Source organism: Salpingoeca rosetta (genome assembly GCF_000188695.1).
Source record: "Salpingoeca rosetta unplaced genomic scaffold supercont1.3, whole genome shotgun sequence".
NCBI classification, from domain to species: Eukaryota; class Choanoflagellata; order Craspedida; family Salpingoecidae; genus Salpingoeca; species Salpingoeca rosetta.
The window spans coordinates 1,792,834-1,806,083 of NW_004754931.1; the positions used below are offsets into that span (position 1 = coordinate 1,792,834).

Consider the following 13,250-nt stretch of genomic DNA (forward strand, 5'->3'; position numbering starts at 1 on the left):
GTGCTTGTTTGAGGTTGCGACAGGCGACAGGTGAAAATAAACAAACAACAGCGCAACAACACACGACAAAGGCAAGCATGGCGTGGCAGTCTGTGGTGAATGCAGTGAAGCGGTCTGTGGCCGGTGCAGCCAAGAGGCTGATGGGCCCGCCAGACTTCAGTCGCTCGAAGCCCTTTGCACTGTTCCAGTTCCGCACGGCCAATGACCTCAAGCAGTGGGTGTGCACCTCGGATAAGAAGGCGTTTGGCGGCCACTCCACCGCCAAGTGAGTGCATGTGTGTGTGTGTGAGTGCATGTGTGTGTGTGTGTGTGTGTCTGTCAGTCTGTGTGTGTGTGTGTGTGTGTGTGTGTGTGTGTGTGTGTGTGTGTTCGTGCGCGCGCTCGTGTGTGTCTGTCTGTCTGTGTGGCTTTTGATTTGCATACAAGGTGGTTCATGTGAGCTGCAGCTCATTGCAATCGTGATGCACATGTTGCAGGGTGGAGGTAATGCCGGAGGGATACGTGAGGTTCTCAGGCAACCTGTCCACGAAGCTCCCATCCAATGCAGACGTCGTACGCTCAGGCTTTTGCCTACTTCGCACACAACGACCAAAGGTGCGCATGTGTGCAAGGGTGTGCAGGGGTGTGCAGGGGTGCGTTGGTGCGTGCAGGTGTGGTTATGCCTCGCCGGTCTCTGGCCACGCTTTGTTCATCTTGCCACTTTGCCTCATTAACCCCCGCCCCTTCTTTCTCTCTCTTGCTCCCAATCCTCTTCCCACGACCCTAACTCCACCGACGCGCGTCTGCTCGCAGCCGAAGCTGTTCGGCGACACATACATCAAGCTTGGAACACACAACGCGATTGAGTTTGAGATCCGAGGGGACGGGCGCGCGTACATTGCAAACCTGCAGCCAGACACATACAGGGAAGAGGATCTGCATCAGGCCACCATTTACACACGCGGCGGGCCGCACTGGCAAACCGTACAGGTAGCGTTGTGTGTGTGTATATATGTGTGTGTGTGTGTGTGTGTGTGTGTGTGTGTGTGTGTGTGTGTGTGTGTGTGTGTGTGTGTGTGTGTGTGTGTGGTACTTCACAGCCACGACGGCCATCTGCTGCTGCTACTGCTACAACGGCTGCTACTGTTGCTGCTGCTACTGTTGTGACTGCTGTGACTGCTACGACTGCTGCATTTGCATCCACTCACCTGACTGCTCCTTTGCCTTCTCTCCTCACGGCCCCCCCCCACATTTTGCCGCCATCGCTACTGCCGCTACTGCTATGACAGATACCGCTGACAGAGTTCCTGCTGACGTATCGCGGGTATGTGCAGAACGAGCAGTCGATCATCAACGGGGACAAGATCAAGACGCTTGGCATCCTACTCGCCGACGCACGCGACGGCCCGTTCCAGCTGGACATTCGAGAGATTCGCGCAGTGACCATGGTTGATGCCGACCCGCGCATGGACAGGACACGCGCGCGCATGAAGACGGAGTGGGCCCCGCACGGCACGGAGAATGGCAAGGATACAGCGACGACGACGACGACGACGACGACGACGACGACACAGACACAGACACATGCGGGAGCAAACGCAGACTCATCCGACTCAGATTCAACCTCAGATTCAGCGCAGTCGCAACGCAGCGGCAGCGGTAGTGGTAGTGAGCCGCATAGGGGGTAAACTGGTGACGCATTGCTAGCTAGCTGCTGTGCTCTGTGACCTGTATATATGTGTGCAAGGATGAGCGTGTGTGTTCTCAGTTCCCCTTGTGTGTGACTGTGTTCAGTTCAGACGTGGCCAAAACGCTTTTGTTTCATGGCTGCACACACACACACACATGTAAACGATTCAATGCTGAACGAATGTAGCAGCAGCACGCACGCACGTACGAGCGAGACAAGAAGCAAAGCAAGCAAGACACAAGAGGCTTTCACCCGAACAATGTGACGACTGCCAAATGCCATCCATACACAGTCACCAGCACCCATGACAAGGGCTCGGAGACAGAAGCTGGGGGCGATGCCACGCAGATACAGGGCAAAGGCGGAAGGGAGAGGGGGGGGGGTGGATCAGGTAACAGCAACAGCAGCAGGCGGACGGGAAAGGAGAAGAAGAGCCAGCTGCGAAACAGACAAGGCGCGAGAGAAGACAGCAAAAGTGGTGAAACCACAACCGTAATGCATCATCGTCATCATCACGTGTGACGAATGAGCTTTGCGGCCTCTGCCTGCGCCTGGTGATCGTCCTCGTTTGTTGCGGTCATATCCAAACACGCCTGCAGCCACCTGCAAGACACAAACGGCGACGTGTGGTGGGTGCTCAGCGCGTTAGCGTTCTTGGCGATTGTATGCACAGCACGAGGGATCGGCACAAACCAAAACGACAAAGAATGAACACACACACACACACACACATGGACGCAGGCAGCAGTCATGCACTCACTTCCTTGCTTCGGCTTTGTTGTGCAGTCGCAGGTGGGTCTTCCCCAGGTACATTGCATTCTTCGTGTAGAAGCCGGGGTCCACTGCCAACAACCAAACACACACACACACACATACACACATGCGTCGGGACATGAACAGCAGTAACACGTCGTGATGAAGAGTAAGCCACGCAGGATGAACGAGTGGATGTGAGCGGATGTACGAGGTATCGGTGACCACGCACACGTGTGCGTACGCACGAACATGCACACGCGCATACAGACACAAACTACTGACGCACGTTTTTCTGCCTGTTCAAAGTGCTGGAGAGCCTCCTCGTATGTGCTGGTTGGCGGAGTTGCAAACAGGGCGGCTGCCGCCTTGCGCTGGTACCTGTCGGATGCACAACACGACCGCGAGCATGGTGGTGTGCGGTTGACCAAACCTAACCAATCAACAAAAGGGCGATGTCAATGTCATCGCGCGCACACACACACACACACACACACACACACGCACACATACAGACAGGTACACACACACGCACACACATGTACATGTAGTTGTCGCACAGTACAGTACAGCGGGATTACCAAGGCATATCAGCGAAGGTGAAACACCAGACACCGAGCAGATGGCGTGAGGTCGCATCTTGGGGGTTCAGCTCACACGCACGTTCAAAGTGCGCCTGAAGGGCGGTCATGTTGTGTATTGTGGGGTGTGTGCACATGGGTGAGCGAATGTGTGTGTGTGTGTGTGCACGGAAGCAAAACACACACGCATAGGCGCACATTCGCTCACATTTACTCGCTCACTCGTGCATACTTCACACAATACACCCTCCACACCGCACACACACACACACCTTGATCTTGTAAGCATCCAGCAGCTGTTGTTTCGAGCCAAGGTATTCACCGGTGGCATTGGTCATGATTGCCACCCACTACACACACGAACACACACACGAACACACACAAAACACACACACACACACACACACACACGCACACACACACACACACACACACACACGAACACACACACACACACACACACACACACACACGAACACACACAAAACACACACACACACACACGAACACGAACACACACATACACACCAGTATCAAGCAGTGTCGGGGATTATGGTGAGTGACGCTGACATTAAGGAGAAGCACGCAAAAGCCGAAGCAGAAGCAATCAATCGTTTGATGCCTGCAGATACAACGGTGCACTTTGGCTCGGGTGTTCTTCAGAACATGCAACAACGTGCTGGAGCCACAGCTCAACGTGACGACAACAGCGACAATGACATCTGACAACACGTCGACCTTGTGACTGCCAAACGAGCGGTCGTCCAACTCAACAGCCTCCTTGGCCGCTTCAAAGCCCTGCACAGATGCGCATGGCACGGACATGATCAAGTCGGGGAGGGGAAGCCACACTCATGTCATAGGCAAAGTGGCCTCGCATCATGAACCATTCATGGGTGCACGTGAACACGCGAGCGCACATGCACGTGTACACCAACACCAAGACGTGTATGCACGTTTGTGGGTGCAGATGCAAAGGTTTTGTGCAAGCAGCAAGCGCTCGCGCACCACCGCACCTCGAAGATGAGGCGCTTCTTCTCCTTCTTGTCCGACACCTCTGTGGAATAGTCACGACATGCGCGGGCATAGCGCCAGAGCACCTCTGCGTGGCGCTCGCCTCCATTCTTCAGGTAATCGCCAACCATGTCGTAGATGGCCTTTGGGGAGGGGAGGGGGCCGCGGTGTCGCAAGTATACAGACAGCCCATGAGGGGTGTGATGGGGGTGGGTTGTCAAGTGCAACATTTGCACGTATGTGCTCACACTCGTGATGTATGTGCTCACACTCGTGATGTATGCGCTCACACAAGTGATGTATGCGCTCACACTCGTGATGTATGCGCTCACACTCGTGATGCATGCGCTCACACTCGTGATGCATGCGCTCACACTCGTGATGCATGCGCTCACACTCGTGATGCATGCGCTCACACTCGTGATGCATGCGCTCACACTCGTGATGCATGCGCTCACACACACTCACACACACAGACACACTCACACACACAGACACTCACACACACAGACACACACACACACACACTCACTCACAAGCACACACTCACACACACTCACACACACTCACAAGCAAACAAGCAAACACACACACGCGCACCTTTGGGTTGCTGCCGTACATGTTTTCTGCTTCCTGCGCAACGGCAAGTGGCGTCTGCTGTTCAGCAGCAGCGCTCACCACCACAAGCGGTGACGCTCCAACAAGCACGTTGTCGTTGGAATTGGATGCAGCAGCAGCAGCAGCAGCAGCAAGTGCCACGGCGGCGCCAGTGGCGACCACACCACCCATGCTCGCTGCAGCACGACGCCATCCCGTGTTCACGCGAGCTGTGCTTGCGAACCGCGCCAACCCCATCCCCATCCTCATCCTCATCACAGCACCACCACCACAGGCACGGCGCACTCCAATGCGCAGCAGCGTCATCATCATTGCTTTTGCTTTGGGCGAACTCCACTGGCGGATATGAGCTGCCGAAAGTTGGCGGCCACGTTCCTGATCTTCCACTTGGTGGTGTTTGTTTGTGTTTGACGACGTGCAATGCTTGCGATCTCAACACGAGCAAAGCAGTCAGTGAACAAAACAGAGGGTGAAGCAGGCATGCAAGCCACCACCTCATGCACATGCACGCATGCACGCATGCACGCGAGTGGGAAGCAAGTAAACGGCGGGGTTAGGGGGATAGAGAACAGCAAAGAACGTAGGAAGGCAGACAGACACAAACACACAAACACACACGAGAAGAAAAGCATGGTAACACCACATCATCACACCACACGATCAAAATTATGCGATTGCCACACCATCAACCACACGCACACGATCAAAACCACAAGGTCCGCGCACATACACACAGCAAGGTCGACAGAGAGCACGGATCGCAAACGGCAGGGAGAGCGATTACACGGTGGTGAAGCGCACGCCAATGTTGCGGCAGGTCTTGGCGAGCTGATCAATAATGACGGAGGCGTCCTTGGCAGGCAGGCGGCCGCCCCAGCCCTCGTGGTCCCGCAGGTCGTGGTCGCTCTTGCGGTAGCGCAGGCTCTTGACAATCTTGCGGAACTGGCCGTTGACGTACTTGCGGAGCCCATCCGGCGAGTTGCAGAACATGACGCGATCGCCGTCATTGTCCACATACGCCACAGCCTCGTAGGAGCGGAAGCGCACGCCGTGCTCGGCGCACATGAGGCGCAGGTCATTGATCACGCGGGAGCGGTCCTTGGCGGCAATCTTGCCGCCCCAGCCGTCTTGGTCACGCAGGTCGCCATCGATGGGGCGGTAGTCGAAGCGCGTCACCGCCTTGCGGAACTGCTTGTTCACAAACTTGCTCAGGCCAGATGGGGTCACCTGGAACGCGATGGCATCGCCGTCGTGGTCGACGAAGCTCGTCTCACGAGGAACCACCTTGGCGGCCTCGTGCTGAGCAGGCGTCGGGGCCGACCCGGTCTTGGGCTTCACGCCGAGCTTGTCGAGCTTTTCCACGAGCTCCTCCAGGTTGTCGCGCATGTGGCGGTCCGAGGTCATGCGCACGTACAGGTGGGAGCCGAGCTCCATGCCGAGCGGGCCCTCCCACTTGCGGGTGTCGAGGGCAGCATCCTCCATGACGATGGGGATCATGCGGGTGGTAGTGCGGCGCATGACGGCGTAGTTGAACTCCTTCTTGCAGTTGTCATCGTGTTCTGCGTTGACCTTGGAGATGTAGCGCTTGGTCACAAACACAAGCACGACCTGGGACCCATCAATGCCCTTGCACATCTGCTGCACGATGTGGCCTGACATCCGCTCCTCGTCAAACCAGGTGTTGAACCCATACGCCTTGAGCATCGTGTTCACCATGGCCACGCGATCGTGGTTGTTGCGGCCCTCGCCGTCAACGCCCCAGTCGTGCGTCAGGAACACGTCAAACTCAGACATCGTGTGCGTGCGTGTGTGTATGGAGTGGGGGGGGGGGAGGGGCGCGTTGGTGTGTTTTGGCGATAGGTTGGGAAGCAAGCAAAATAAAATGAAGCGCGTTTTGCACAACAGCAAATAAAACTGTATGTTGGAGTGGTTGTGGTTGGATTGTGTTGAATTGTTTTGGTTTACTTGTCAGAGAACCCGAGAACACAACAGCGAGAGAGACGGGGGCAGAGAGACAGAGAGACAGAGAGAGACAGAGAGAGACAGAGAGACAGAGAGACAGACAGAGAGACAGAGAGACAGAGACAGAGAGACAGAGAGACAGAGAGACAGAGAGAGACAGAGAGACAGAGAGACAGAGAGACAGAGAGACAGAGAGACAGAGAGAGACAGAGAGACAGAGAGACAGAGAGACAGAGAGACAGAGAGAGAGAGACAGAGAGACAGAGAGACAGAGAGACAGAGAGACAGACAGAGAGACGGCAAAGCGGCAGAGCGGCACATTTGCACACAACGTACACGCTCACTCACCCACTCGCTCACAAGCATCCCCTTCAAACACCTACTACACACATGGCGTGCAATCATCACGCATTGAGCACCTCGAGGGCGTTGTCGAGATCAACAAGCTTGGTAAAAAGCGACTCCAGCGCCGACTGGCAAATCTTCTCTGGCGGCATGGCGCCCGTGCTCTCCACCGTCATGTAGAACGTGTCGGCGGTGCCGTCGGGGTCGTAGTCCGCCTCGTGCTTGTCGTCGTCTGTCAGCTGCGAGTACTCGCTGCGCGGCCACATCTCCGGGTGCTCGTAGAAGGTGTGGCGAAGGGCGTTGTCGGGGTCGTACTCGTATGCAACCGCCGCCGTCGGGATCCACTTGGCATGCTCCTAACGGTGTGTGTGTGTGTGTGTGTGTGTGTGTGTGTGTGTGTGTGTGTGTGTGTGTGTTGTGTGTGTGTGTGTGTGTGTGTGTGTGTGTGTGTGTGTGTGTGTGTGTGTGTGTGTGTGGAAGAGGAAGGAGCAAGAATCATGTCAGGCGATGAACGACAAACATAAGCACGTTGAGTGGTGACAAGCACACAAGCAGCTTTCATACATACACACGCACACACACCTTGCCGACACCCTTGCGTGCGTAGCAGGTGAGCTTGAGCTCCTGCCCCTGCCGAATCTTGCAGATGACAATGTGGTTTCCCTGGATGGACTGGTCTCGCCTCTCTGCAGCCGTCGCAACCTGGCAGTTGCATGCACGTGTGTTTTTTGTGTAGTTGTGCGAGTGAGCGAGTGTGTGTGTGTGTGTTTGTGGCAACGTGCCGTTGCAGAGTCGTGACAAACCAACCACATCATCATCATCATCATCATCATCATCATCATCATCATCATCATCATCATCATCATCATCATCACCTTCTTCTTCTTCTTCTTCTTCTTCTTCTTCTTCTTCTTCTTCTTCTTCTTCTTCTTCTTCTTCTTCTTCTTCTTCTTCTTCTTCTTCTTCTTCTTCTTCTTCTTCTTCTTCTTCTTCTTCTTCTTCTTCAATGCCACACAGCTCTCGCTCGCTCCCTTCCGCCCAATCCTCACATCCTCACCACCTATGCCCTCCCTCCTTTCGTCCAGCGGTGACGTACGGGGACAACGGATGTGTCTGGTCCATCGAGGGTGCTGCGAAGGTGCTCCGTTGTCACCTCCATCTGATGCTGCAATTGGGAACGCGACGATGGCATGATCAAAATCAAACGTGACCATGACATGATGCACATGCAAACACAAGCTCAGGCACACAAGCACAACCACACAACAATACACACACACGCAAAAATACACACAAGAATACATTGCACACACACACACACGCACACACGCACACATACCGCATCTCTGCAAGCGACGTGAAGCTCGAGCTTTACAACGCAGTTGGGGCAGCCGGCGTCACACGTGCAATCCTGAAAAGGGTGAATGATAAACGGCAAACCAGCAGTGTTGGTCATTGAAGCACAATGCAGCGGTTTGGTCAGTGCATGGTGTGCAAAGTCGGCAATACACAAGCGTTACTATCGCACACCCCTACGCGCCTTCATTCACGCACACACATGTGCATACACGCACACACATACACACACACGCACACAGATTCACACGCACTCATAAAGGTTACTCGCTCACAAGCACGCACGCATGTGCACGAAGGCGCACCCGCATGTAGTTGAAGTGTGCAGCGCGTTCGCTGGTCAGCGGAATGAGACCGAGACGATGCGCAATGAACTCGTCTGAAGGAAAACCAACCCAAGAGATGAAGGAAAGCAAACAGTGGTGGCGTGCGAGTGAAAATGCAATCCGGGGTTGCTCGCACACATAAGACACCGAGCACAACACGGAACTCCGTTGAGTGGAGGCACCTCATTGTGTGAGAACCCACCACGCACATGCACACACATGCACACACATGCACACACATACACACACACACACATGCACAGTTCAGCGTAACAAACGCACCATGCAGTACGGTTGTGTTGATTTCGATGTGCACGTCGTCAATGGCCAATGTTGGCACCTCCGCAATCATTGACCTTCAGTTGCAGTTCGCGAGGCAGGAGAGTGGAAAGTGGAGTGTTTGTACCATGAACGTCAAATTGGCCACAGCAACAAGGAGTGACATGCAAACAACGGTTGCTCTTCTGTGCTCGTACACGGTTGTTCGTAAACACGCTTTCGCAGACACACAAGAGCACATTGCATGTATCACAGCACAGGCACACTGATGTACACTGACGTAAACTGGCGTACACTGGTGCACTGATGTACACATACATGCACACTACACACACGTATGTACACACACGACACACGTATGCACTACACACACGTACGCGCGCACACACACACACACACGCGCGCGCGCGCGCGCGGACCAACCTGCGAAAGCTGTTGGCCAGGGCTGTGTCTGCGTTGGAGAGCTGAAGCTTGATTTCCGAGTCGGTCAGAGACATGATCCGCACTTGCGGATCGCGGTTGAACGACGCCATGCTCCTTCGTACCGCGTCACCTCACCAAACACTCCTCCTCCCCTTTACTTGAACCCAGGCAAGGCAAGCAACCTACAGCACACACACACACACACAGCACACACACACACACACAACCTCAAGCACGCACGACAAACAACAACGACAAGAAGCAGGTTCAACGCGCGCGAGTGGAGCGGGTGCGCAGTCGTCTGTATGGTTATGGAAGATTCGATGATATTTTCCAACAACAATCGGCGGGCTGCGGAGGATGCTGAGGCTGCTGCTGTGCTTGTGTCGCGTTGGTGTTGGTAGTGCGAGACTGCGTGCATTGGGGTGCAACACCAGCATCATGGCTGCGAAGCGGAGCGCAAGTCAGATTGCCTGTGACGGCACACGGCAGGCGCATGTTACATCGCCCATGCCACATGCTGCTTTGTACGTGGGCGATGAGGCGTCGGACATTGGGGAAAGCGTGGCGAAGATCGCCTGCGTGTCACACAGCCCACCAACAACACCAACAACACCAACAACGCCAGCAGCAACCACACGAGCCACAGCCGCAACACCAGCGGTCACAGCAACGCACACAGTAGTAGCAGCGCCCACGCCAGACACAACACACACGCCGTCCCACTGCTCAACATCATCGACAGAATTAACACGTTGTGCCAGGAACAACAGCGCCAGTAACGCTCTCCCAACCTCAAAGAGAGCACTCTCAACAACCCGGGCTGCAAGGAAAGCCAAAGCCCCAGCGCACCCTGTTCCAAGCGTCATGGTCTGGGTTGGGCTAGGAAACCCCGGCAGTGCATACAAGCACACGCGGCACAACCTCGGCTTTATGGCTCTGGACGCTGTGGCTGCTGCAAAGTCGCTCACATGGACCAAGGACCGCAAGTGCAAGGCCATGACGTGCTCCTTCGAGACGGGCGGCGTCAAAGTGCACATGCTCAAGCCCCTCACTTATATGAACCTGAGCGGGGACGCGGTACGCAGCTTCCTCCGCTACGCCAAGCCACTCGCCAATGCGGAAACCGCACAGTCCAAGACGGGCGGTGGTGGCAGTGCAGCGGCAGCCCGGTGTGTGCTGGCCGTGTGCGATGACCTTGACCAGCCGCTCGGGAGAATGAAGCTGAAGTTGAAGGGGTCCGCCGGCGGCCACAACGGGCTCAGGTCCATTGAGCAGCGGCTGGCATCGCAGGAGTACATGCGGCTGCGGCTTGGGATTGGGCCGATGGCTGGGCGAACCACCACGGCCAAGCGCGCTGTGCAGGACTTTGTGCTCACGCACTTTGCGTCGGATGAGCAGGACGCGCTGGAGCGTGTGGTGGCGCATGCGCGCGATGCGTTGCTGCTGCTCACGCGTGAGAACAACTTGGACAAGTGTATGACTGCCATCAATGACAAAGCGAGCCCCTTCCAAGTGACGTGATCTCACCGTCGTCCTCCCAATCACCCGCACTGTTTGTGTGTGTGTGTGTGTGTGTGTGTGTGTCTGTCTGTCTGTCTGTGTGTGTGTGTTTGAATTGAAAGTTGCCAAGGCTTTGTGTATTGGTGGTGTGTATTGTGGTAGGCTTTGATATTAAGACGTCCAAATTAATTAGCAGGTCGGTTATGTGCCCGTTAAAAAAAAACACAATCGTCACTGCTCTCTCCAACCCTCAAAGTGAAGTGCTTCATCACAACCACTATTAACCACCATCAGTCACACTCACCAACGACCACCATAAGTCACACTCACCAACGACCACCATCAGTCACACTCACCAACGACCACCATCAGTCACAACCACCAACGACCACCATCAGTCACAACCGCCAACGACCACCATCAGTCACAACCGCCAACGACCACCATCAGTCACAACCACCAACGACCACCATCAGTCACAACCGCCAACGACCACCATCAGTCACAACCGCCAACGACCACCATCAGTCACAACCACCAACGACCACCATCAGTCACAACCACCAACAACCACCATCAGTCACAACCACCAACGACCACCATCAGTCACAACCGCCAACGACCACAATCAACCTATCAACCACCACAAACCACTGCCGTAAACTGCTACAACAGCACCCTCCTCCCTTTCCCATTCTCACTTCTCTGCCGTATGGATGCAGCCAGCAATGGCACGACGACAAGCGGGACATGACTTGCCAGCAGTTGTGGTCGCGTCATGTGCGCATTCCGCACAGCACACCTGGTGGCGGCACGGAAGGAAGATGACAGTTGCAGGTGCACCCCAACAGATGAGGCAGCTGCCTTCGCGGGTCTGATCAATGGCTGCGTGCACAGCACGCACACGGTTCTCTTCATCAACAAGCACGGCATCCACCACGCGCAACTTCCTCTCCACCGCATCGATCTGTGGCTCTTCATCCTCCCCGTCTCCTTCTTCCTCTCCTAAATCGTCCTGCTGTGCTGGTGTGGATGGGGAACTTGGCTGCGTGTGACTGACTGCCTCCAGCGTGCACACAAACGGCACAACACCGCATGCCGACCCTTGCCCTGCCGACTCATCCACGGCATCAGTGGTGCTGATGGCGCTTCTGCATTGACTGCCATCTCTGCTGTCGTTGCTGCGTGCAAGTTGGTTTCCATCACCACCACCACCACCACCACCACCACCACCACCACCGCGAATTCCAACTTCCCCCTCCACGTCCTCTCCTTCATCATGGCTGCTGCTTGTTGAGGCCCTGTCGTCATCCGTGCTGCTGTCCGTTTCACTGCCCGTACTCTTCTCTTTCGCGCCTGAGCTGATGACGCAGGTGTATGTCTCCGTTGGGGCCTCCACATTGTCTACAAACTGTAGGGAGAAGCGATGCTGGTTCGTGGGCGACTGAGGCAATGACGTCGCACTGCCATCGTCTGCCTCGTTTGTCGCACTGCCAACACTGGCAACGTAGTGCTGTGAAATCCGGGCGTAGCCTGCAGGTGGTGAGCCCATGTTGAGCACTGGCAGGAGCTGTGGTTGCACTGGCTGCTGAGGCTGCCCTTGCTTTTCATGCTGCCCTTGTGAGTGCTGGCCATGTTCGGCGGCACGCAAAAAGGCCACAGCCTGGCGAGGATCAACACGACCACGCAGAACACAAATGACAGTGTTTGGGCGTGCACAGCCCTGGAGATGCAGGTGTTTGCGTCCTGTTGAAGATGAGGTGCAGATTGACGCGCCGTCCACGATGCCAGCGAGCAGCACGTCTGAGGCCACGGTGGTTGTGTTGGTTGACCAGTCTCCTCGAGCACGACTGGCAGCCAGTTCGTCAAGAGCGCGTGCATTGTGCTGAGCAGCACGCTCCCGCGCCGCTGCGATCGCTGTGCCCACTCGGTTGTGCCTGCCAAAGAGGAAGGCTGCTACTCGCTGCTGAAGCGGCAAGTGCTGTTGCCGAGGTGTTCCATCGCCTACGACTTGCGCCTCTCCACGCAGCAGTTGTCCCTGCTGTCTACCAAACACAGCCCACCACCACGCGGCAGCAACGCACACGACCATGGCCGCAATCCACGTCCAAGCCACGCCACCTGGAGCATCCTGCTTCGGCTCGTGCTGCTGCTCCTGCTGCAGTTGGTGTTGGTGTTGCTGATGATGCCGCCACACAAAACCATCCCTGCCCAGCATGATCGCAGCCCCCAACACAGCCACAGCCGCAGCAAGCAGCAACGTCCTCGTCATCATTTTGCCGATGATCTGCGAATGATATCCCCAATGTTTCAGGAAGCGGAAGAGCGAGTGCGGGCGTTGGTGCGGGAGGAGGTGGATGGCCTGCGCCGCGAGTTTGATGTGTTGCGCAGGGAGTGCGAGCAGTTCACGCAGGAGTGCAG

General features: G+C 55.7%; 7 protein-coding genes across 7 annotated transcripts in view; 3 read left to right on the forward strand and 4 right to left on the reverse strand.

Annotated features, from left to right (window-relative positions):
• The first annotated feature begins 53 nt into the window (after positions 1-53).
• PTSG_01955 (uncharacterized protein) lies at positions 54-1,846 on the forward strand. The gene is made up of 4 exons (XM_004997883.1): positions 54-265; positions 477-594; positions 793-969; positions 1,269-1,846. Exons 1-4 carry the CDS (start codon positions 78-80, stop codon positions 1,665-1,667), a joined length of 882 nt encoding a protein of 293 aa, XP_004997940.1. The 5' UTR covers positions 54-77; the 3' UTR covers positions 1,668-1,846.
• PTSG_11811 (uncharacterized protein) lies at positions 1,782-5,027 on the reverse strand. Its single transcript, XM_004997884.1, has 8 exons — positions 4,618-5,027; positions 4,020-4,160; positions 3,742-3,801; positions 3,276-3,353; positions 3,004-3,098; positions 2,712-2,803; positions 2,430-2,511; positions 1,782-2,272 (listed from the first exon to the last, which is right to left on the reverse strand). Exons 1-8 carry the CDS (start codon positions 4,945-4,947, stop codon positions 2,182-2,184), a joined length of 969 nt encoding a protein of 322 aa, XP_004997941.1. The 5' UTR covers positions 4,948-5,027; the 3' UTR covers positions 1,782-2,181.
• On the reverse strand, positions 5,015-6,527 carry PTSG_11812 (uncharacterized protein). Its single transcript, XM_004997885.1, has one exon. It carries the CDS (start codon positions 6,427-6,429, stop codon positions 5,416-5,418), a length of 1,014 nt encoding a protein of 337 aa, XP_004997942.1. The 5' UTR covers positions 6,430-6,527; the 3' UTR covers positions 5,015-5,415.
• Positions 6,528-6,812: 285 nt separating this feature from the next.
• On the reverse strand, positions 6,813-9,651 carry PTSG_01958 (DNA-directed RNA polymerase II subunit RPB3). The gene is made up of 7 exons (XM_004997886.1): positions 9,327-9,651; positions 8,907-8,980; positions 8,604-8,677; positions 8,282-8,353; positions 8,039-8,107; positions 7,525-7,644; positions 6,813-7,298 (listed from the first exon to the last, which is right to left on the reverse strand). Exons 1-7 carry the CDS (start codon positions 9,434-9,436, stop codon positions 7,002-7,004), a joined length of 816 nt encoding a protein of 271 aa, XP_004997943.1. The 5' UTR covers positions 9,437-9,651; the 3' UTR covers positions 6,813-7,001.
• Positions 9,652-9,670: 19 nt separating this feature from the next.
• Positions 9,671-11,056, forward strand: PTSG_01959 (peptidyl-tRNA hydrolase). The gene has a single exon (XM_004997887.1). The coding sequence runs from the start codon at positions 9,687-9,689 to the stop codon at positions 10,848-10,850; it is 1,164 nt and encodes a 387-aa protein (XP_004997944.1). The 5' UTR covers positions 9,671-9,686; the 3' UTR covers positions 10,851-11,056.
• Positions 11,057-11,431: 375 nt separating this feature from the next.
• On the reverse strand, positions 11,432-13,110 carry PTSG_01960 (uncharacterized protein). The gene has a single exon (XM_004997888.1). The coding sequence runs from the start codon at positions 13,102-13,104 to the stop codon at positions 11,527-11,529; it is 1,578 nt and encodes a 525-aa protein (XP_004997945.1). The 5' UTR covers positions 13,105-13,110; the 3' UTR covers positions 11,432-11,526.
• A 6-nt stretch (positions 13,111-13,116) lies between these two features.
• The window catches only part of PTSG_01961 (uncharacterized protein), a 3,265-nt gene continuing 3,131 nt past the window's right edge, over positions 13,117-13,250 (forward strand). The window contains exon 1 of the mRNA XM_004997889.1: positions 13,117-13,250. This exon is cut by the window's right edge and continues 668 nt beyond it. Within this exon, the coding sequence (XP_004997946.1) occupies positions 13,123-13,250 (128 nt within the window). The 5' untranslated portion in view covers positions 13,117-13,122.